The 24750-nt window shown below is 36.5% G+C and overlaps 3 protein-coding genes and 1 pseudogene across 3 annotated transcripts; 2 read left to right on the top strand and 2 right to left on the bottom strand.

Moving 5' to 3' along the window:
- Window positions 1–163: 163 nt before the first annotated feature.
- On the bottom strand, window positions 164–5219 carry LOC137722553 (acyl-coenzyme A oxidase 4, peroxisomal-like). Its single transcript, XM_068461583.1, has 13 exons — window positions 5030–5219; window positions 4525–4629; window positions 4085–4191; window positions 3897–3974; window positions 3676–3799; window positions 3476–3549; window positions 3333–3392; window positions 2197–2306; window positions 1800–1959; window positions 1260–1336; window positions 955–1126; window positions 773–865; window positions 164–600 (listed from the first exon to the last, which is right to left on the bottom strand). Exons 1-13 carry the CDS (start codon window positions 5049–5051, stop codon window positions 469–471), a joined length of 1314 nt encoding a protein of 437 aa, XP_068317684.1. The 5' UTR covers window positions 5052–5219; the 3' UTR covers window positions 164–468.
- Window positions 5220–7371: 2152 nt separating this feature from the next.
- Window positions 7372–16087, top strand: LOC137722628 (uncharacterized). Its single transcript, XM_068461675.1, has 24 exons — window positions 7372–7599; window positions 7910–8040; window positions 8339–8423; window positions 8681–8734; window positions 9153–9244; window positions 9347–9450; window positions 9980–10055; window positions 10726–11185; window positions 11506–11826; window positions 11998–12204; window positions 12287–12385; window positions 12466–12538; window positions 12711–12838; window positions 12967–13261; window positions 13360–13601; window positions 13679–13803; window positions 13999–14113; window positions 14214–14269; window positions 14380–14473; window positions 14554–14740; window positions 14823–14897; window positions 14987–15090; window positions 15178–15240; window positions 15644–16087. The coding sequence occupies exons 1-24, from the start codon at window positions 7555–7557 to the stop codon at window positions 15749–15751; spliced, it is 3339 nt and encodes a 1112-aa protein (XP_068317776.1). The 5' UTR covers window positions 7372–7554; the 3' UTR covers window positions 15752–16087.
- Window positions 16088–16190: 103 nt separating this feature from the next.
- Window positions 16191–17179, bottom strand: LOC137722083 (selT-like protein; annotated as a pseudogene).
- A 3954-nt stretch (window positions 17180–21133) lies between these two features.
- LOC137722372 (omega-3 fatty acid desaturase, chloroplastic-like) lies at window positions 21134–24077 on the top strand. Its single transcript, XM_068461357.1, has 8 exons — window positions 21134–22170; window positions 22358–22447; window positions 22561–22627; window positions 22731–22823; window positions 22917–23102; window positions 23186–23266; window positions 23420–23557; window positions 23675–24077. The coding sequence occupies exons 1-8, from the start codon at window positions 21650–21652 to the stop codon at window positions 23858–23860; spliced, it is 1362 nt and encodes a 453-aa protein (XP_068317458.1). The 5' UTR covers window positions 21134–21649; the 3' UTR covers window positions 23861–24077.
- Window positions 24078–24750: the final 673 nt, after the last annotated feature.

Raw genomic sequence — 24750 nt, 5'->3', positions numbered from 1 at the left:
AGTAAACAGTACTGAAGGTTTTTACGTTAAAGTTCCCTATTGATTATGATTGTATTCTGCAATGGAGCTTGGATGATGCATATTTTTTTAAGATAACGTGCTCAATACAGACGCATTGGCAGCTTCTGTTGACCCAACCACCAAGTTTAGCAATCTCTGGTCATAAGTTTCAAAAAGTTCATTTCTTTTCGTCACTCCAGTTATGCCGCCGGCGCCTGCACAGGTATGGCGCTTTTCTGGCGAATAACTCAGTTTACTACTCACTGAAAAGTCGAATGCGGCGATCTGCTGAGATCGTTTATTTGTCTTTCAGAACTATGACGATACAATGTTCAAAAACCAGAATTTATAAGGCGTCCTTAATTTTGGTTGTCAATGGATAAGTTTACTTCATCCCATTTGACATCAGACAACCTTGTTAACGAAACAAACTTGCGGAGGGAGTTGAGATTCGGATAAGTTACACTGCTACAGGCGGCTCCGTTGGCTTGAAGCAGGTGGCTTGAAGCTGGCAATGCCAGTGACTTCCCTGCCGGTGACCAAGGAGTTGATGTCATACGTGCCTTCGAATGTGTAGATGGGTTCCAGATCACCGAAAGCCTGCAAGGTGACCCCAAAATGAAAAGGGCTCAAAAGGTGAAACTAAAAGGTGGACGTATATAACAAACGCCCGTGTCAAGTCCTAGCTTGAAAATTCATCTAATAAAAAACGTTCCAATCCTTCTATAGATTCTAAAAAGAAAAATTTTAAATCCACAAATAAGCAAATTACCTTTGCAACAAGAAAATCAGATAAGATTCCGTTGCCACCTAGCAATTCCCTTCCCAGAGCAACCGTTTCCCTTGCTCTCAGAGTGATCCATGCCTGAAAATTGCACACATTTATTATTCTGAATATTTTGAATGGATAAGCAATAGGATAACCAAATGCATCAGGACGTCATTTTTTCTTACCTTCCCCATGCTAGCATGACCTGGAGTCATTTTACCTGCCTCATACAGCTTGCAGAGGCGCCAACCTATAAGAACCATAGCTTGAACATTACCAAGCATACGAACAAGTTTCTCTTGGTTGATTTGGAAAGCTGCAAGGGGGGCTCCAAATTGTTTCCTCTCCTTCAGATACCTTCCAATTCCTTATAATTCAGACTCGGTACCAAGGAAACTTGAAAATACACTGAATTGAAGATGTGAGAGAGAGAGAGAGAGAGAGAGAGAGAGAGAGAGAGAGAGAGAGGCGCTTAGGAACTTTTTAATACCTGTGACACATATCATAGACTCCCATAGATAAACCAATAGGTTGCCAGGCGACCATGACACGCGAAACAGCAAGAACCTGTTTTAAGTAGTTTAAATCAACATCAAATCAATAAATACTCACAAAGGCAGCATTATACGTGTCATTCTAATGTGTGAGAAATGAGAGACCATAACAATGTAAACTATTTGAAAATTCCTTAACAAATGAATCAATTGATTCACATCTGCTTTATGTTAGGGCAACAGAACGAAAAAATTTGCTCTATGCTACATAGAAAGAAGATTCAGAGTTATAACTTTGGTATAATATCATCGCAGTATCAAGCCTTATCTCTCAAAAGGTGAAGAAAGAGCTAAGCAAGAACAAAGATGAATCTCTAGTCAAGCTTGAACATGATCTCAAAATCACAGTACAGAAAGTAATACCTCTCATGTCTTGTTTATTAAACATATGGTCGAATAAGAAGTAGAATTTATGCCTAAATTACTCTAAAGAGAGAAGATTAAACAAATTCCACCAACACGGCTTTGCAGCTTACCTTGCTAGTATCCTGAAAAGAATTAACACCAGGCAGCCTTTCCTCATCAGGAACAAATACTTTATTTAAGAGAATATCTCCATTTTGGACAATGCGTAGACCAATTTTATTTTCTATTTTTGTAGCTGCCAGTCCAGGGGCATTCTTCTTTATTATAAATCTGAAATAGAAGGAGAAAAAAGGCATTCAACATGAGAGTGCTGCTACAGAAAACCATCATGCCAACTTTTGGATTACTCTAGAGCATCTAAACACCAACGTGATGTGAATATAAGGGGAAAGATAATCAGAAAGAAATATTCATAGAATTTTGCATAACTTTGAAGCTAAAGAAATATTCATAAAATTTTGCATAAGTTACATACTAAGAGGGTTCGCATGTTTCTGTTTTACATACCCATTAATCTGATTTGTTGTTGTATTCCTAGCAAAAATAACCAAGACATCAGCAAATGTACTGTTTCCTATCCATCGCTTTTGGCCCTCAAGTATCCAACCTCCTTCCACCTGATGATCCCAACAGCACAAAGAATACGTTATATAGCATGAGATCACAGCCATGACAAATACCATTTAACAGTTTGGCCGGTCCAGAGATTTTTGAAGCCCGGGATGACGCCAAAAAATGTGCCCTCACTTCATATTAAAAATTATTTGTTTTTACACATAAAGACATTGATAAATTATAATTAGAAAAGCACTTCAAACTCAGTAATTTAGAAACATGGAAAAACTAATGTATTTTGTATCGAGAGAAGGAAACCAAAAAACTTCAGGCTTACAAGTCGATAGATTATGAGTTTTGTCTTCCATCTGAACTTTTAAAATGTTTTTGTATAAATCGTGAGGTGTTTTTTCTTATTGACTAACCTCGTCAATATAAGACTAAAAAAATAATGATATTTTCGAATTTTTAATGATATGTATAAGTAATGAATGGGCACTAAATTAAACCTTTTGATGACACGTCATATGATTTGCAAATTTGGTCTAAAAATTTAGTCTACGCATTACCCTTTGTTAAAGATTAGACTTGAATTGGAACAAATGTTTAAAAATAGCAACCCACATAGTTACTGGCTAGTAATTAAAAATAAATTAACAACCAAACAAAAATTCGTAAAAATTGAAAAAAATGAACATGCACATAGCATTTCAAACTTAGGACCTCTCGTTAATTTTAAATACAAAAACCATTACTTCTAGTTAAACTTCTAATCATTTAGCCAAATTTTATAAATGTATACTATTATGAAAAGAAATTTGTAAAAATTGAAATTTAAATAAGCACACATGGTGTTTTGAACCCAAGACCTCCTCATTAATTTCAAACAACAAAATCACTGGTTCTAGTTAAATTTCTTTGTCATTAAACCAAATTTTATAAATTTATACTTTTATGAAAACGTATATAAATATGCCACACTAATAATTTTGGTGCCCCTAATTTTTTTGGGCCCCGGACAGTCACCCTGCCCACACTAGGCCAATAACAGAAATAAAGAAGCAAATGGGAAGGTTGAAATCCTTGACCTTTGTTGCTGTCGTTCTCAAGGCACTCGCATCACTTCCGTAGTCAGGTTCGGTCAAACCCTTTAACATGCAGATGAACAGATTTCAGTATCTTGACATTAGCAATAAAGATATCAGACACATATCATAAAAAAGCAGCTTACCCAGCAGGCTACAGTCTTAAATTCAGCCAAAGAAGGTAGATATTTCTGCTTTTGAGCTTCCGAACCACATAATGCTATTCTTGACAGTCCAGAAAAGTTACACTAGTTGTGAGTCTTAACTTGTCAACAGCATCATTTTTCAGTGAAGGTTTGGTTATTTAAAATCAAAATGTCAAAAGTAAAATTATCCAAATTCTAACCAATAGTAAGCATTGCTAGTGAGGAATGAACCAAGACGAAAGTAGAACAGCTTGCATCAACTCTAGCAAGTTCAGCTGTAGCAAAAGCACTTGCCGTAATAGAAAGACCAGGACACCCATAACCCTGATAGCAAGAAGGCCAAAAGCGAGTTTACCAACCCATCCACCAAATTTTCGAACGCAAGATTTAAAAATAACGTATTAATATATGTATTAAGCACCTTGATTGTGCCACCAGCAATGCGCAATGCAGCAAGCTTTGGAATAATTTGAAATGGAAACTGTGCCTTCTCCCAGTACTGAAAAAACGAATTCGCATATCAATCTCATTGTTTATAGTTAGATCATTACATACTTACTGTTTTAGCATTAATATGAAATGCACAAATGGATAGAGCAAGAGGGATACCTCTGCCATAATTGGAGCGACGTCTTTCTCCATACACTTTCTTACTCTCAATCTCATAGCCTGCTCCTCAGGAGTCAATAGATCATCAAACCGGTAATAATCCGAGGCTGTGAATTTTTAAGGCCAAGAGATAAGAATATGGAAGTTAATAACTAAAGCTACCTAGTTCACTTCAAATTACAAATCCAACTCACAATCAACTAAAGCGGTGCACGAGAAATGTACAAAATATTCACAAATAAACAAAGTAAAAACCAACTAAAATGCAAAAAATAAGACATGATGAATACACAAATCCGAACAATTCCATCAAATCAATAGTCTGGATTCACATAACACGCGGAAATCCTAAACTGTTTTACAAAAGAGAACTTCTCCATACACACATATACGAGTTTATGTATACTATATGTATATATAAGGATGGTTAACGTTCTTACCGCAGGGAGGAAAGGTGGATGCCGGCGTTGCTTGTGGAAAAGCAAGTGAGACATCCAATGCAGGGGAATTGAAGTAATTCGTCCTTTCATTCTTCTTAACATCATCTGCAGAAATCAGCAAAGCAATAGCGACGGTCAAACCGAATCGAAAATTCGAAATCACAGCCACATGGTCAGCTTATAACAATTGCAGAATAAACCAAATCAACACCAGAAGCTTCAAGTTCAATCCAATAACTCACAATTTGTAGGGTCTCCTAATGCTTAAATCAAAAATTAACCCAGAAAATAAAAAATCGAAATTTCGGAATAATTTCCATCAAAGTTGTGATCTTTAACACTTCTAGGAGACCCCATATGATTGTAATTTGTAAATACAGAATTGTTTAATCCATCATTTCTGATCGTTAAAAATCCATAAAAATAAAAATAAAAAAGAAATCTAACTAAAAGCCAACAAAAATTAATCAAATAGCTGGAAATACGATTGTGCTGAATATTTTACCTTGATTCGGAGGAACTGTCATGGCGGCTAGGAGGAAAATTGGGAGCTCGGAGCTCGAACCGTTCGCGTTCGGGGCAAATTTCTTTTCCTTTTTCCGTTGGAAGAGGAGGGAAATATTTAGGATAGTGATTAAGTTGGAGAGACAAAACGTAGGGATATTTGCGGATCAGCGATGAGGGAGACGACTTGGCACGCAACTCCATTTTTTTTTTTATATTTTATACTATAAGTGGACAAAATAACCTATCAGCTGCTTAGATTTTTTTATATTTTATACTATAAGTGGACAGCTGGTGTTTGGGGTCAAATCAGGTGATTGATGGGAAACTGGGAAATATAGCCATTTTAGAGATCACCTGTTGAAATATAACCTACATTTTTCATTTTTTATAAAACTAACCAAAATTGAAGTTAAAAAGACTTATTGCCCTTAGTTTAAAACCTTCCCCTGCTCCCACACCAGTCCCCCAAGCAGCAAGGAAACCAACTTTCTTCCCAGGAGAAGCGTTACGCCGTACTCTTGTAGCCGGTCCAATATGCGATGATTAGCCCCTCCGCGAGGATGCTCGACTGGGTTCATAGCGACACCACGAATAAGTTTTCAGAACATTTTTGTTGGTTTTGACTATTTCTTCATCTAGTATTGCAGTCACTGCTTGGCGTGATCACTTGGTTCAATTACATTTGGGTAACGAGAAGTTTGGTGGTGGTGTTTCAATGGAGATGAGGGGTCTAGAGACAGCATAGGAGTGTTAAGAGAAGGTTAAGGGTAATTAAGTCTTTTTAATTCTAATTTTGGTTAGTTTCATAAAATGAGAAAATGTAGGTTTTATTTCAACCAATGATTTCAAAAATGGCTATATTTCCAAATATCCTGTGATTGATTTGGTTCGGTTTGATTTGATTTTGTATATAAATTGTACTCTGATGAAATACATGACGAGTTATGTTGTGTAGAAACGGGCATAATCATGTTGGATTGGTAGATGTGCTTCTTATATGCAATTGAGTTTTGTAAACATGGCCATAGCCACTTCGAATCCGATAGATTTGCTCTTCATGTGCAATCGAGTGCTTCCTTGCAAATCAAATTAATGTAAAATTCAAAAAAAAAAAAAAAAAGACCATATGAAAAGAAGAAAAAAAAAGGTTTTATTATTATTTTATAATAGGGTATTGCTATCTTGTGTAAAATAAATTGAAGAAGATTAATGACAAAAAGTTATATAAGGTAAAAATAGGACAAGGATTGTATGCCCTCCCACTTCCAGTGCCTTTTCGTACATTTCTGTTTTGTGTGGTCACGGTTAAGTCATGTCAACATTTTATATTATTTTTTTATAAATATAATAAGACAAAAATGAATAGTAATATAAAATGTTGATGTGTCTCGAAAGTGGGGGGACAGACAATCTTTATCAGTAAAAATAAGTGTGTAAATAACACTTTTCCTTTTTTTTTTTTTTTTTTTTTTTTTTCGCTGCAAAAAAACACTTTTCTTATAATATTGATAATGTTTTCCTTTGCTTTCCTTCACGTGACGTCTGCTTTCATCTACTCCATTGGCAAATGGCACTGTGTCAACCAAAGGATGCAAAAAGAAGTCAGCTAACATGCCCAAACCACCGGCAGACAACGGTTTTACCACAATGGTAAAAAATAATAATATTTATACTCTGTTACTTTAGTGTAGGTTTAATCACCATTAATCTCCCTCTCCCAACATTTCATAATTGATTTTTTAGTCAAAATGATTTATGAGATTTGTATAACATATAACTTTGATTCATGAGATTTAAAATCAATAGAAGTGGTCTTTGAGATTGTCCATCATCCATTATTTTAGTCTTTCCGTTAAAAAACTCCGTTAAGTTGAGGGTATAACACAGGACTTTGGTCCTTGAGATTTGCATAACACATAATTTTGATCGAGATTTGTATAACACATAACTTTGGTCTCTGAGATTGTCCATCATCTATCATTTTGGTCATTTCATTAAAAAACTCTGGACCCCTTAGCAAAGTTTTTTAATGGAACGACCAAAATAAAGGATGGTGGATAATTTTAGATACCACTTCTATTGATTTTAAATCTCATGGATCAAAGTTATGTGCTATAAAAATATCAGAAATCATTTTAACTAAAAAAAACCCTTAATAATTTAACCGACTAATATTACTGTTTGACAAACAACATACGCAAACGACTGCGTTTTGTCAGTTTCCAACGGAGGGATTGCCGATTGCGTACCAAATCTAAACTAGTCCGACCGCCTACGATCCAAGCCCCGTAAACTTTATCTTTTTTTTTTTTTGGTTCTTTTAATGTTTAATTTCTGACATTGACTGATTCGAAAAACTTACGGCTCAAAAGACTAGGAACGCCATTGGTATGATCACTGAAACAAATCCAGAAAGTCTCCTCCGATAGTCAGTCGAATCAAGCAGCCGACGAAAACTTCCAACTCTCTAACTTCAAAAATTCTCAGAAGCTCAAATCTTTCAGCTGCAAATTCGGATTCGCGATGCTCGCCAAGCGGCTTTTGCAGAAATCCATAAACGATTCTCAGGTACTCGTATTCCCAAGCAATCGATCGCCGCCACTGTTTGCTTGTAATTTTCGTTTCGTTTTTACTTACAAAATTACTTTCCTTTTTGTTGGGTTGGATTAAATTTAGATGCTTTAGCTTGTTAGTATCGTGGGAAATTGGAAATTGCATTCATGGCTTATTTTTCATAATTTTGTGATTCATTTCTGTATATTTTTTGCTGAAATGCCAGGATTAATTTAATTTTAGATACCTTTAAGTATCGGCGTTTGGATTGATACTTGCCATTTTTTAAATTTGGAATTTGTGTTGGGGAAATTGTTGGTTTCAGCATAATTTGCCACACGGGGGTTTGACGGCGGAAGACTTGGACCTGCGAGTTGCAGTTCACTATGGCATCCCATCCACGGCGTCCATTCTTGCTTTCGACCCGATTCAGCGCCTTTTGGCCATTGGAACATTGTGAGTTAAAATGCACCTACTTTCTTATTTAGTATTTGCTGTTTTCGGTGTGGGAATTGATAGAATGCCAGCCAATCTACTTAGCATGGTGCTCGGTCACGTGATTAGTAAGATAGATTGGTACTAAGCATTGAGGTTCCACATTTATCGGAATCGCTATTCATTTCTATGAGGCGGTGATACCAAAATTTTTGAAAGAATATTGGCACTACTGCCAGACATCTATCATGACATATGAGATTGCCGCTCCACACAAGTTATATGACAATTTCACTTTGTTGTTTTGTTTTTTGGGTAGGGATGGGAGGATTAAAGTAATCGGTGATGATGGTATTGAAGGACTTTTTATATCCCCGAAGCAACTGCCTTACAAATACATTGAGGTATCTATGTGCACCACTGATTCCTAAGCTTCTCAGTGAATTATTTTTTACTCCTCTTGTTTAGTTAAAAGAATAAAATATGAAATGCATCTTCTTTCTTCATGCAACAACTTATTAAAACAAAAGTATCATATGTTTGAATGTTATATTTATAAAACTTTTGCGGTAAAACACTCCAAAACGTCCTTGAATACTGTTCTCCGGTCTTTTCTATCATTAAGCGAGTTAGCAACTAATCTTCTTACTGTATCTGGCAGTTTCTACAAAACCAGGGTTATTTGGTGAGCATCTTAAATGATAATGATATTCAGGTATTGATTCTTTAACCACTTTGCAGTTTTTGTTTCTCGTGTAAAACTCAACTCTGTCCGTGCGAAACATGAGAACTCCATATAACTTCTGCATCGTATGCATCTTCATTAAGTTATTGGCGATTACAAACTTCAGTGTCTTTATCATTTTAAATATTCAGCATATGCATTAGTGGTCCTTTTGGATTCAATAAGTTTACCATTATAACAAAAATGTACCGTACGAACACCTGAATAAGGTTGAATATCATAAGGAGGGAATACGCATAGATAGAAGCAGATGACAGTTGGTAGCAAGGCTGTTGACTTGGAAATTGAAGTGGATAATCGAGTGCCAGAATTTAAATTCGTTGAAGTGATTAAGCATGAAACTATCTTTTATTTAAACAAGTGATCAATAACTTCTCAATTTTGGCAGGTTTGGAATCTCGAGAGCAGGTCCCTAGTTTATTGTCTAGAGTGGGAAACAAATATAACCGCATTTTCTGTAATCCATGGCTCCAATTTAATGTACACTACTGATCGAAAAAATTGTTACAACTATTTTGAGTCAGCTACTAATTGGCTGGAGTGGCTTAGTTCATAACTTGTTTGCTGTATTAAAACTTGCAGGTATGTTGGTGATGAGTATGCTCTAGTGGCTGTGGTGAAGTATGATGCAGAGGAGGGAAAACTTTTGCGATTGCCATATCATATTTCTGCAAATTCTTTATATGGTAATATATGAAGAATAGTTTCTTCAGTTTGGTGGTTAATAACTGTAGCTTACAATTTTATCATTTCTTTGCTCCTATAGTTTATGATTTTTCTAGTTAATGTTGCAATTCTTGTCACAGAAGAAGCTAAATATAAAGTTGCAAGGGCTTCATCCAAAGAGGAGGGTTTTTTTTTAAAACCCAAAATTTATTTGATCAGAAATATATTTCATGTGAACCTCATTTTACTGAAGGATCCTAAATATTGTTCAAGATGATGCTATTTCTATATATGGATTTGTGCCACGAAATTGTTTCTCTCCCTTTTCAGTTAAATCTGTTCTGAGAAGACTTGGACTTTGGTTTTAGAAGTTGTAGGGTGCAATTTGAAAGATAGTTGTGATATTTATATCCTCCATGAAGAATTGTATGATTAAATGTCTTCTTTTCATTGTGAAGTCAACATCAATAAAATTTAATTATGGAATGTGTGAATTTTATTTGCTTTTGTAGTAATGTAATGCAATCGTTCTTTTTCTATGTTCTGCAGAAGCTGCTGCGTTTCCATTTCCAATTGACCAATCTATAGTTGGAATTCTTCCCCAACCCTGTTCGTCTGGAAATAGGCAAGTTATAAACTTGAAGTTTCTCACTTTCCATATCTGCTTTTAGTGTGGAACAAGAATGGGCCTAATTTATAATTGTTTTCTTGTCTCCTTCGTGTGTTTATAACTTTGCAGGAATTTCTTGTTAAATTAAGGTAGTATATCAGTTAAAAGTTAATAAGTAGTCATGTTTAATCATGGCTAAACCTTGGTTACTTTTGTTTTGATATTCTTTCGTTTCTTTTTCTCTTAGAGTGGCTTAACAATGAAGTAATAAAGTTATTTCACACCCACAACTACTCATACCAATAAAGAGTAGAGTGCTATATTTTTACCATAAGGAGAACACAAATCTAACTTGTCCTATAGTCATGAAAGATGTCAAAAAACATGGACATGGTGGAAGATTAGATGAGACAGTTACAGTTAGGAACTTGGACTGATGGCACTATATATGAGGGGTATATCACTTTAGCTCCCTGCCGTTCTTGAGTCTCTAAATAAAGTTCATTGCTATGCTATCCCGTTAACGAATCCAATTTCAATTCAGTTTGTTGTATTTATGATTTCCTGATAGCATGCGACTTTTTATTGAGGTTACGTTGTCTTATTCAAGACTAAGTATTATTGATTAGGAACAGTATAGTTTATATGTTCACTTCACTGAATGATGAGGTTTTTCTATTGGCAGAGTATTGATTGCATATCAAAATGGGTTGGTTATTCTTTGGGATGTATCTGAAGCTAAAATAGCTTTTATTGGAGGTGGTAAGGATCTCCAACTAAGGGATGGAGTTGTTAAATCTACACATGAAGTCAATGTTGATTCTCCAGAAGATACATTGGAACAGCAATTGGGAGACAAAGAGATAAGTGCTCTTTGTTGGGCATCTGCGAATGGCTCCATTCTGGCTGTGGGATACATAGATGGAGACATTTTATTCTGGAACATGTCATCTCCTGCTTCCGTCAAGGGTCAAAAAGCTTTATCGCCATCTAATAATGTTGTGAAGTTACAATTATCATCTGCTGAAAGGAGACTTCCTGTCATAGTTTTACAGTGGTCCACAGATTATAAATCCCATAATGGTTGTGATGGCCAACTATTTATCTATGGTGGCGATGAAATCGGATCAGAAGAAGTTTTGACGGTGTGTTGTCCATTTGTAGTTGTTTGACGTTTCATTTATACTTTTAGTTGGATAGCTGTAGTTAGTAGTTACTGAAAAGTTCCATGGCTGTTTCGGAAAAATGGTTAATATTATACCAAAACAGTGCATTTTTTGAAAACAGTATAACATGCCTATAAATAGTAAAGACTTCAGTTTAAAGAGATAAAGGCTTCACTTTTCGAAAACAGTTTAACATGGCTAGAAACAAAGCAATTTCTGTACAACAATTGAATTGGTGCTTTTCTTGTTTATTTACTGCCACAAAAAGATAGGAGCTGACAAGATTCTCCATGTTTCAGGTTCTAACTCTTGAATGGTCACCTGGAATGGGGAATTTAAGATGTGTTGGTCGTACGGACCTCACCCTTACTGGCTCTTTTGCAGACTTGATTTTGTTACCAAGTTCTGGGACAACCGGGGATAATCATAAAGCTGATGTTTTTGTTTTAACCAACCCTGGGCAACTGCATCTTTATGATGATGCTTGCCTCTCTGCCTTAACGTCCCAGAAAGAAAGGAGTCCATCTGTCTCTGCTTTGGAGTTTCCGGTGGTGATACCTACAACTGATCCAAGCATGACTGTTGCCAAACTTGTTAGGGTACCCACTGGGGAGAAAGAGGTATTGTACTTCATCCATGTATGAGTGGATTGTCTTTTATATTTTTCCCGTTTCTATATTCCATTAAGGTTCTATAGGAGTATTGGATATATCTTTTATAGATGAGTGGCTCATACATCTTCGTTTTAATGCTTCTACATCACATAATTATTTACTTTTTGTATATCTTAGATATCCTCAGTTGTCAACCTTGGCTCAGCACAAACCCCATCAGCTGGTACAAAATGGCCCTTGACTGGGGGTGTTCCCAGTCAACTGTCTATTTCTGAGAATAATGGTATTGAGAGACTGTACCTAACAGGATATTCAGATGGATCTGTTCGGATATGGAATGCAACATATCCACTCTTCTCTTTTATCTGCCTCGTAGAAAGCAAGGTTAGAGTTCATCACTTAAATCTTATAAACTTTGTCTTTATAAAGAAGGCATGTGCATGGTGTGATACCTTATAACTGGCAGGTGCAAGGTATAAAAGTTGCTGGTTCAAGTGCTCCCGTATCACAAATGGATTTCTGCGCCTTCACTTTAAATCTGGCTGTTGGCAGTGAATGTGGTCTGGTCAGATATCTTTCTCTATTGATACCATTTTTTACTTTTTACCTTTACTGTGCTGATTGTCTTTCTACTAGCGTGTATAGGTTCGAATTTATAATCTGAAAGGCTGTTCCGATGGGGTAAAATTCATATATGTCACAGAAACCAAATGTGAAGGTAGGTTTTTTAATTGTCAATGTCTTTGACTTCATAAAAATGTTGCTTTCATTTTTCCTTACACAGTCCATCAGGTGCAAGCTCATCAGATCTTAGTGTTAAACTTATCTTGAAGTAGTTTTTATGGAACATTTGCTTATGAAGCTAACAATTTTATCACTCTGTTTAATAGTTCACGATTCGCCTCAAGCAAAAGGATTGCAATGCAGAGCTGTATTTAGTCTTACAAATTCCTCAGTTCAAGCACTTCAGTTTGTAAAGCATGGTGCTAAACTTGCTGTGGGATTTAAGTGTGGTCATGTAAGTATTCTTTTTCTGCTTCTGAATTTATAACGCAGCTTCGTTGTTTTCAATAGATTGAATATTGGCCCATAAAATTTAAGTTGCTATAGTTAGAAAGACTTTTGAATTTAATGCATCCATTTCAGGTTGCGGTGCTGGACACAAGTTCCTTTTCTGTATTGTTCTTTATAAAAGATGCATCTTTCTCCAGCTCTCCAGTCATTTCAATGACTTGGAAAGAACTTACAAATTCTCAACACCTCCTGAAGAGCCCAAAGGTTTCCGAAACAAAATCAACAGCTAACCCAGCAGAGGAGGTAATGTTTGTCTTAACCAAGGATGCAAATATACATGTAATTGATGGAAATGCTGGTAACCTGATCATCCCTCAGCCATGGCACTTGAAAAAGGAGTCAATTGCACTTTCAATGTATGTTATAGGCAAGTACAGATATCATCTACCAGGGAATAAAATACTTTTAGTTTCTTTTTCACTTCATAATTAGAGAACTCTAATAATTTTTCTGTTGGTACTCCAGATGGCAGAGTATCTACGTCTGAAAATGTGTCTGATGATAATCCACCCCAAGAGGCCTCCAAGGATTCTTCAACAAAGAATGAGCCTATGCCAAGTGATACTCCAATTGTTACAAATTCACATGAAACTGAGCATGAATCCAGCTCAGAAAGTACATACTCTGAAGAGAGATTGTTGAATTCATTCATTTTGCTTTGTTGTGTGGATTCACTGCGGTTATACTCAACAAAATCTGTGATTCAGGTGCCTCTTGCCTTCTTTATTTTTGTCTGCTATTTCATTTATTCGGAAAGCATGCTGAGACAGTGTCATCTTATCAGGGAAACAATAAACCCATCCGAAAAGTGAAACATGCAAGACCTTGCATTTGGACAGCAACTTTTAAGAGAGTTGAAAAGGTTTCGGGATTGGTTTTGCTGTTTCAGACTGGAGAAATTGAGATCAGGTACCATTCTTTTCCCCAATAGTCAAGGAAATGATACAGATTATGTAGCACCAAGTACCTTATCAATATTTCTAGTGGGGATAAAACATGTAATGATAGCATATCAAGCTACCGCTACTTGTTTATTGACTGACGCTGTAGATATATGTGCATTATTGATTGTCTGATGAGTTTTTCATACCTGTTCGTGGGCAGATCCATTCCTGATTTAGAATTGGTGAAAGAAAGCTCCTTGATGTCAATTCTAAGGTGGAATTGTAAGGCAAACATGGATAAGACAATGAGTGCCGATGATGCACATATTACACTGGTATCATTGCCTTTAATTTTTCAAGAATGTTGGATTTGCACTTAAATCTCTTTAAAAATAGCACGTGAATTCATTAGACTCTATGATGTGGATTTTATAGGTAAATGGGTATGAATCGGCATTCATCTCTATATTAGCTGTTGAGAATGATTTCAGGTATTGTTTATGTTCATTTACACACTGTGAGGGCAATGTGATAGTTGCATTACGGTTTGGTCATGAACTTTCTGTTAGATAATTTCAGAATTTTTTTTATCTGTTTGTAGGATTCCAGAATCTTTGCCCTGTCTCCATGATAAAGTTGTTGCAGCTGCTGCAGAAGCTGCACTCAGTGTCTCTTTGAATCAGAAGAAAAAACAGGTTTAGACAAAAACAAACTGTTATTTCATTGTGATGAAGGGAGAATTGTTTTCCAGTAATAACGTATCTTTTGACTACAGGGTACTGTACCCGGAATATTAGGTGGTATTGTTAAAGGCTTTAAAGGGGGGAAAATGGTCCAGAGTGGAGATCATACTGCAACTCCTAAATCAACTTTCAATCATTTAGAGGGCATGTTTTGGAAGTCTCAACTGTCAGAACCATCTCCGCCTGTAGATCATCAAGAAGTTTTGGAGCTTAATATAGGTTTTGTGCTATCCTGTTTCCTTGTATTCAATCTTTTCTACGTCTTTCTCCTTCTTGTTAACTCAGTTCTCCTTTGATATAGATGACATTGAAATAGATGAACCTCTATCAGTGGCATCTACTTTATCACCACATGATGTCAAAGATGAAAAGAGAGGTAAACCTTTTGTAATATTCGACCTGCTTTCTTCTTTTCTGTAAATATTAGTAAATGTAATAATAGTGTCATTTAATTGTTGTATGCAGAAGGGCAATCAGAAAGGGAAAAGTTATTTCAAGGTGGGACTGGTGATACAAAGCCCAGAGTTAGAACGGCCGAAGAAATTAGAGCTAAATATAGAAAGACTGAGGTAATATCAAATGGTGACGGTTCAGATGATACATAAGTTACTCTAGAAATGAAATGCCTTCTCTGATCTGGTAAGAACTCATTTCAGGGTGCTTCTTCTGCGGCTTCTGAAGCACGAAATAAGCTCATGGAGAGGCAGGAAAAACTTGAGGTAGGATTTCTACTATGTTGGTTCACAAAGGAATTTTCTTCCTTAGACTAACTGCTTCTCATTTTATCTTTTGTTGGAGAATGTTGTGAAAATGTATTCGGGCGGGTTCACAAACTATTACGTCCGGATGTACTATTTGCTTGCATATAAGATTGTAGCAGAACCTCACAAACTAATTCTTCTTTCTTTATTTGCGTTTCTTTTTTTGGGTCCGAAAAAGAGTTCATATGTTTAGTGATAAAAAGATTGCTATCATGATCAAAGCAAATATTGTGAACAATATTTCATTTCTAATCTCAGTTTGTTCTTCTAGGTTGCATATCTTCAACTAGCAAATGTTTAAATTTCTTAAACTTACTAGTTTCCTTTTCTCTGTCTAATCCCAAAATCAAACATTTATCAGAAAATCAGCCGGCGTACTGAAGATCTGCAGAACGGGGCTGAAGACTTCTCATCAATGGCAAACGAGCTTGTCAAGAGATTGGAAGGTCGAAAATGGTGGCATATTTAAAATAAAAAAGGTTCAGCTTTATGCATTAGATATGAATTTCCATGTCCAGGAGTAAGAATCCTTCTGCAGTTACCCGAAGGGCAATGTCATTCAATTAAGAACTCCACCTGCAGCTTGTGATCCGGAAGATATCCAAGAGGTCGTTCTTGTTCTTCTACAGTGTATATAATTGTCACCGTGTGTCGTTGTAATCCTTGATACAAAGTAATTTATGTTGCTAGGCTTCAGAAACATTGCCGGCCACACCTTTCTTTACATTGATGATTGTACAAATTAAGAAGAAAAAGAAAATGTTATGAACAACTGTGGTTATTCAATCGCGTGGCAATTCATGCATGTTAAAGCATATAAACCGCAAGGCAATCTTGCGTTCATATCAACAAAAGATCAGGTATATGTCGATCGTGTAGAGGTAAAAACATCTCCTCCTCCAGCGCAACTAAGACCATACCCCTCCTCCAAGCTCTTTCCGACGAGATCACTCAACTCAATTTCTTTAGGGAGCCTCTGCTCCAGCTTCGAGAAGAGCTACGTCCGACAAGATTCATAACAATGAGCAGCTAGCGGAGACAAAAATGGAGAAATTTCGGCATTTAACTCAATCGAGAAGAAGAGGATAGAGTTATACCAGTTCACCATTACAATAAACTTCAAAAGCTCCTGTGCTTTAAAGGAAGGATTGGATGAAGTTTCCAAAAAGCCAAGTGCTTGCCATACTTCCAAACCTATTTGCTTACAAGGCCTGGTACCAAGGAGGTGGCGTCGTTGTTCTCAGCCTCGAGAACACATGTTTGCGACCATTATCGTCCCGATGATTCCTACCTGAACAACCGGTACCAGTTTGCTCAGCAGGCGCCTTGGAAGTTGGAAGGGAATGATTACATCGATCCGGGGAAATGACGTTACCAGCATGTTTTACATTGTTATTGCAGTTCCTCTGCCAGACATAGTTTAAGATCATCCAAACATAATATACATATATAGAAACCTGTAAGAACAAGATGTACAAAAATCAATATTGATGGTGCATCCATTGCCAACTCCCCCACTGCCACTAGATTTCTGCAGTTGAACAAACAAATGAGAATTTCAGCATATGACGATCATCTATCACTGATGTAATGAACACTCCAACTATCAAACAGGCGTTCGTTCTTTATGTTATCAATACAATATATCTGTGCGTAAAAGAATAGACGTCTTCCACAGAGAGTTTCTGTGCAATGTATGCATATAAACAATGGAAATGAATTGTCAGACCTGCGGGGTAGGGAATTTGAGGGGCTCTTGGAGAGGCTCTTCTTGCTGGGGGTCTGGATGGTGAGGATCATCGGCGTCATGAAGAGGATAATGAGCGGTAGTTTTGGAAGGTTTTGGCGTGAAAAGATCGGTAACCCTACCAGAACTAACTGAGCTCGATCGATCCATTGGAAAAGAAAGTGATCATGTTTCAATGGGGGATAATTAATTGATTTTTATGATTTACAAAAATGTGAAACTAATTAGTTCCAAGGCCTAGGTTCATTCGGATTGACATGTGCCTTTTATTAGAAGCATGCAGATCTGTAGGATCTTCTTCTTCATGCCGCAGAGATTTTTTTGTGACTGGAACATGTGGTGATACACCACTTGTTACTGTATCAATAGTGAAATATGTGTGTTAAAAAGTTAATAACTTATAAAATACAATTTCCTCACACTTATATAAAAACACATGGTATACTACTTACGTTCCCGTCATATTAAAAAATTTCTCTGCTGGCTAAGACCAAATAGGATTTTGGCCAATCAAATGCATGAGTGAAAATAACAGTAACATGATTTTGTTTTTCTTTAGTTTAAGTTGGTTATAGAAATGTACTTCTCTTTTTACATTTAAGTTCGGATTTTTCAGTGTCGCTATAATTAATATTAATTTAGTATAATAAAAGGAAGATGATCAGTCAAAGAAAAAAGGCAGACTTATGAATTTAATAGTTTATTGGGCTGGTTAGGTGAGATTTTATCGGTGTCGCTAGAACGCTGAGTGGTTGGAAATTTTCTTTTAAAATAGGCTTTTTAGCCAAAGTGGTTCTTGAGATTTACATTACGCATCACTTTGGTCCCTGAGATTGAAGCTCAATAGAAATGGTCATTGAGATTGTCCACCATCAATTATTTTGATCATTCTGTTAAAAACTCTGTTAAGTGTTCCAGAGCTCTTGGCCAGAAGTTTGGACAATTTTCAAAGCTTCATAACTCAATCGTTTCTTAACCAAATGCAACCCATAATATATCAAACTGAAGATAGGAAAGTGTTGAACAAGATTATAGCTATTTGGAAGCCCAATGGTTGCCGGAGATGGCCGGAAAATATCCTGAAATGAGACTGGTCCGCAGGAAAAACTGGAAAACTCTCTGGAAACTGTGTAAACCTTAAATGTTTATAACTTCTTCAATACTCAACGAAATCGAGTGATTCAAAAATGAAAATCATACTTCTCAGCAAGACAAAGAGAATGGTACCTTTTTAGATTGCTTACTCACCGTGGTTTTGCCAGAAAACGGCTCAAAAGTGGTTGTCTTGGTCTCAAGTTAGCCATTTTTGAGCCGTTTTCCGTCCAAACCACAGCTAATTAGCCATCGATAAAGGTACCATTCTCTTCGGCTCGTCGAGAAGTATGATTTTCGTTTTTAAATCACTCGATTTCATTGAGTGTTGAAGAAGTTGTGAACGTTTAAAGTTTACCAGTTTTCGACGAGTTTTCCAGTTTTCCTGCTGACCAGTCACCTTTCAGAATATTTTCCGGCCATCTCTGGCAAACATTGGGCCTTCCAATATAATCGTGTTCTACACTTTCCTATCTTCATTTTGATATATTATGAGTCGAATTTGGTTAAGAAACGATTGAGTTACAAAGTTTTGAAAATTGCCCAAACTTCCGACCAAGAGCTCCGGGACACTTAACGGAGTTTTTAACAAAATGACCAAAAGAATGGATGGTGGACAATCTCAGGGACCATTTCTATTGATTTTCAATCTCAGAGACCAAAATGATGTGTTATGCAAATCTCAGGAACCATTTTGGCTAAAAAACCTTTCAAATATTCCTCAAATTGCATAATTACATGTGGTGTACATCCTCGTATTCTGTACACATTGAAAAGATTTCCACTGGTTAGGCCGAATCGTAAGGCAATAGGCACAATAAACAGAGTGTTATTTGTACTATAAAACTTAACTTAGGATAAATGTTAAAAAATTAGCATTGGCATTCTAAAATTTTCATTTTGCATTCTACACTTTTTATATTTATAAAGAAAAATATAAGTCTCCCAATATTATTTGTATTATGTGGAATACGTGAATGTTAAAGATGAGTGATGGTTCGAAATGATATGAATATTCTTTTATGACCAAAGAAAATTCAAACTCAAAACCTTTTTTAATTTTTCAATAAGAAGATTGAAAGTCAAGCCACAAAAGATGATATTTTAGGCTTAAGTGTTAAAATGTTTACTGTGTTTTACTCTATCAATCAATTTGATCTCTATATTTATCTTTGTTAATCAATTTTAGACTGACCATTAAAATTAAGACCAAAAAAAAAAATGTAATTCCATTGTAAACTTATTACATGCATGCGAAATCACATGATCAATGACAATGGCTCAAAATATTTTCGTGTAGGATAATCTTGTGGACATCTATTTGGAGTGCAAATCAACTACACAATAATTTTTTAGGATTACAATTCTCCTGGAAAATAAACAAAGGATTAGAAAGATTACTGAAGAGGGAGTAGACGGGTTTCATGGCATTACATTTTTGTCTTTTCACATACAAGACACATGTCAATTTTAACAGTCCTTTTGTCTAGAATTGACCGACGAAGGCAAACGCGGTGATCAATTTGGTCAAATTGAAACTAAGGGGGCCAAATTAACCAAATTTATGAAACACAGAGACCGTTTTGATATTCAAGCTTTTTTTATTTTATTTTTAAACATTTTGGTCAGAAAGATTGAGACAATTACCAAATTTTGTGATAAATGTCAACTTGAGAAAATTTTCAATGTGTTAAAAACACGATCGAATACATCAATTATCATAATATAATTAATTGAATATTTTTATTCTTCAAATTTCCAATCAATGTATTATAACATTTAATTTACCAAATTGTAATTTTGGCACACTAAAAAATTTGTTGTCAACTTGTAGAAGCAAGGTGAGTCACAAAATTACTTGGACGGCGGCATTGGAGAATTAATAATTAACTGCATGACGATAACACGAAGAATGATCATGGCCTGCTTTTCATGCAGTCTACCTTTCTTTCTTATCTACAGCCTTTTTCTTGTCAACCTTCCAATGATGATTAACGAAAACATAAATTATATCGTGTGTCATGAGTTTACAAAAATAAAAAATAAAATAAATAAATAAATCATGTGTGGCATGATATCGTGATCCCACCAATAAAATTCCCTCCTTAGGTCAAACCAACAAAACCACTACCATCAAAGGAGCAAAATTCTTAGTTTCGTAAACAAAAAATCATGCATTTGTCCTACTTTTCTAATAAAAATAAAACTTTCATGTTTTGATGGGCGTACCTCTATTAAAAAGATAGTATAAATATGGTATAAAAATTAAGGAAAACTAATGAAAAAAAACTTGAAAGCTTTGAGTTTTAACGATAAGGACAAAACAAATGGTAAAGTGAATAGTACCAGGTTTGATTTTTTAGTGTAAAAATATGATTTTTCGTTAAAGTGAACAATACCGCGAGTGTTTCGTTAAAACTTCCTAAAAATTATGGTAACAATAATATTACTCCAATATATCATTCCATTGTTGGTCATAAGTCACATGACAGTACGTGCAATAAATAAATTTGAACACCATTAAAATCATAATTGTATTTTCCATTGCAAGGTGCATGTCCTATAGCTATATGTCTATAAATAAATTCGCTGTAATTCTAGCTTGAATCACCGTTGCTAGAAAAAAAAAAATAAATAAATAAATAAAACTTTTTTTATCCGAAAATTCTTGGACAACTTTCTTTATTATTAGAAGCTCCCGTAGCTTTTTATATTATTAAGGATACTTTCGTTATTGTTAATAATAACACATTAAATTAAAACTCTCAAGTGTGACTTTTTGTTTAGTTTTTTCTCTTTCAAATAAAAATATGTCCTTAAAAAAATAATAAAATGTCTAAATATTTTTTTAATAAAAAACATGTTTTGTGAGGGACACGCATAAAACATTTTTTTATTAGTTCTCCCATAATCTAAATATGAAAAAAAAATTCGGCGTGTTGGACACGCGTAAAACAGAGTGGAAGTCTCCCCAAAACAAACAGAAAAAGTAGAAGCCCACTGACCAAGTTGCCATGGCGGAAGCTTCAGACTTTCTCAGTGTCTTCGGTCCTATATTTAACCCACTCGTATGCCTATCTTCCTCCTCATCACAAGGGATCGGAAACATTCAATGTTCAAACTTTGAGAGAGAGAGAGAGAGAGAGAGAGAGAGAGAGAGAGAGAGAGAGAGAGAGAAAGAGAAACAAAAACTATAAAATAATACAGATTTCTTTTAGCTTTTTAACCCAGAAACCCAACAAGAAAGAAACAGTGCCTAAAACTCTGAGACAATATAGATTGTATTTGTGTGGTTGTGGTTTAAGGAAAAGAAATCAAACACCAATCTGTTATCCTATAAATATATATATATATATATATATATATATATATCTCAATTTTGAAATCCAAATTTTTTTGCATTAGAACTTTCTTCTTTTGGTTTTTGCTCCAGCTTCAAATTCTCTCTCCTCGCGTTCTCTCTCTAGCCTGAGGGAGACCCGGAACTAAAGCCCTGGTGCTGGTGTTTCTGCTCCATCTGGGTCTCCAATGGCGAGTCGGGTCCTCTCAGAATGCGGACTAAAACCTCTCCCCCAAGTTCGGCGCGGACCCGGAACCGCAATTTGCTGTAGCCACCGGTCAAAAGTTCGAATTTTTTGGTCCAACCAGAGCTCGACGGATCTGAGATTGGATTCGACCAAAATCCCAGGTGGGCTGTTAAGAGAGAGAAGATGGGGACTAAACGTGAGCGCTCCGTTGAGAATTGCCTCATTTGAAGAGGAGGAGGAGACGGTTAACGGCGTTAATGGTGGAGGAGATGGAGAAGAGGAGGTGGGATTTGATCCGGGTGCGCCGCCGCCGTTTAAATTGGCTGACGTTAAAGCTGCCATTCCGAAGCATTGTTGGGTTAAGGACCCCTGGAGGTCAATGAGCTATGTGGTGAGGGATGTGGCGGTGGTTTTTGGGTTAGCTGCGGCCGCGGTTTATGTAAACAAGTGGTTTGTTTGGCCTCTGTATTGGGCTGCTCAGGGGACAATGTTTTGGGCTCTATTTGTCCTTGGCCATGATTGGTAAATACTAATGATTCCCTATGTTCCTTTCTTATATTTTTGTGTGTTTCTTATACCAGCGATATTCTACTTTAGACTAATCTAGACTTACTCTAAACTCCGGGGAGAGAATTTGAACTCGTTTGCATGCTATATGTCAATTTGTGTTTTCTGGTGTGAATTGTTTGTCTGGTTTGTGATTGTGCAGTGGCCATGGAAGCTTTTCGAATAATCCGAAGCTAAACAGTGTGGTGGGGCATCTCTTGCATTCGTCAATTCTTGTACCCTATCATGGATGGTATGTTCTTGATGATAGATTAGTACAATATAATGCATTTTGATTTGAGTATTGGTTTTCGTATGTAATCGAACATTCAAAAGTATGGTTAAAATGGTGATTGAACTCTGCAGGAGAATTAGCCATAGGACTCATCATCAGAACCATGGCCATGTTGAGAATGACGAGTCGTGGCACCCAGTTAGTCTTTTTTTCCTTCCTCTGTATCACTTCTGTGTTCTTCATTCTCTTGACGCGTCCGGATTTTTCTAATGTTTGAGGGTGATAAATTGTATGCTTGCAGTTGTCTGAGAAAATCTACAAGAACTTGGATAACATGACACGAATTTTGCGCTTCACCATGCCTTTTCCCATGCTTGCATACCCTTTCTACCTTGTAAGTTTGTAGTTCCTTGATTGATTGATGATTTTAACTGCATAATGCATGAAACTATGAAACCAATTACTTATTGTGATTTGTCTCCTGTAGTGGAATAGAAGTCCAGGAAAGACTGGTTCCCACTTTCACCCGGACAGCGATCTGTTTGTCAAGAATGAGAGGAAGGATGTGATCACTTCCAGTTTATGTTGGACAGCAATGGCCGTACTACTTGTGGGATTGTCTTTTGTAATGGGTCCTGTTCAAACTCTTAAGCTCTACGGCATTCCCTATTGGGTAAATTTTGCATCTTTAATTTTCCAATAGGTTTGCATCTAAATCGAACAAGAATCCACATTTGACTCTGCTTTCATTGTTAGGTTTTTGTCATGTGGCTGGATTTGGTAACGTACTTGCATCACCATGGTCATGAAGACAAACTACCCTGGTATCGAGGAAAGGTGGGTGGATTTCGAATCAAGTTAGGCATTATTTCCTTATGAAGCCACGACAAAGAGAATTCCATGGATATCATCATCTTATCATGTCTCGTTTAAGTTTGTGGCTGAAGTTCTTGCAAAATCTTGTAACTTTCTTCCTCAAAACTTTGACAGGAATGGAGTTATCTGAGAGGAGGGCTTACGACACTAGATCGTGACTATGGATTGATCAATAACATCCACCACGACATTGGAACCCATGTGGTTCATCATCTTTTTCCTCAGATCCCCCACTACCATTTAGTTGAAGCAGTAAGTACCAACTTAATACCTATAGAAGGGCTTGTTTGGGAATACTTCTAAACCATTTTCAGATAACCAATAGCGCTCATGAGTCGTGACGATGTTTTAATGTTCTTCAACTTGCAGACCGAGGCAGCAAAGCCAGTATTCGGGAAATACTACAGAGAGCCAAAGAAATCAGGACCCCTACCATTTCACTTGCTCGGAAGTTTTATAAGAAGCTTGAAAAAAGACCACTATGTGAGTGACACTGGCGATGTTGTGTACTACCAAACCGACCCTAACCTTGGTGGCTTTCCTGCATCGAATTAAAGCTTCGCTTCTTAGTTTCTTGGACCACAAGAAAACTTTTCAATCTCTCTGCATCGGTGTCTGCGTTTTCAACTGGTTCTTGACACAACAAAAAAAAGTATTTTATTCTTTATGGAGAGAGAAAAGAGCTCTCTTTCTGCAAATTGTGAGAAAATAAAAGGAAATTATGACCACTTTATTTATGGTTATCAAATTGAATAAATCAAACAGTATAATAAATAAGATTAAACAGATGCGTGTAGAGTTTTTTTTTTTTTTTTTATGGTTCATATTTCAGATTAGGTTCATTCTTGTAATAATCAGATGAACTGAGTTGTAGACATGAAAGCAAAGAACTCAACAGGAACCCTTTCAAATCAGACAAAAAAAGAAGAGAGGTAAGAGCAACTCCAACGTGGGCTGGTGCTCGGGGGACGGGGGACGAAATAGGGCCAGATAGCCCGGCCTTGAAGCTCCAGCGTAGGCAGCCCGAGGGAGAGTGAAGGCCCGAGCTTCGGGCCTGTGAGGAATTGCCAGCCTGAGTGGATGTGACGCCAAGGCTGACGTCATCTTGGCGTCAGCCCAATTTTATATTTTTTTAAGACCAAAAATGGCCAGAGCTTGTCGGAAAACCCCCTGAAAGTGACAGCCTGAGTTGAAGTTCTTTGTTTTCGTCGATTTCAAAGTGGATTCAAGCATGCAAGCTCAAACTCGTGGTCTAGGGGTCGTGCGAAATCGTCATATGCCTTCAACTCAACCAAACCAACGGGGTTTGGCTGGGTTTGGCTTAGGAATCCTACAAACTTTGATGGGAAAATAGAGTAAGGAAATTTGTCCTTCAAATGCACTGAAAAGTGCATGCATGCTAAGAATATTTACCAAAAACTCGAGGGAAAGTTTGAGAGTGAGAA

Source organism: Pyrus communis, chromosome 17, assembly GCF_963583255.1.
Source record: "Pyrus communis chromosome 17, drPyrComm1.1, whole genome shotgun sequence".
NCBI lineage: Eukaryota > Viridiplantae > Streptophyta > Magnoliopsida > Rosales > Rosaceae > Pyrus > Pyrus communis.
The sequence above is the reverse complement of the archived record's forward strand: the minus strand, read 5'-3'. Positions and strand labels throughout refer to the sequence as shown.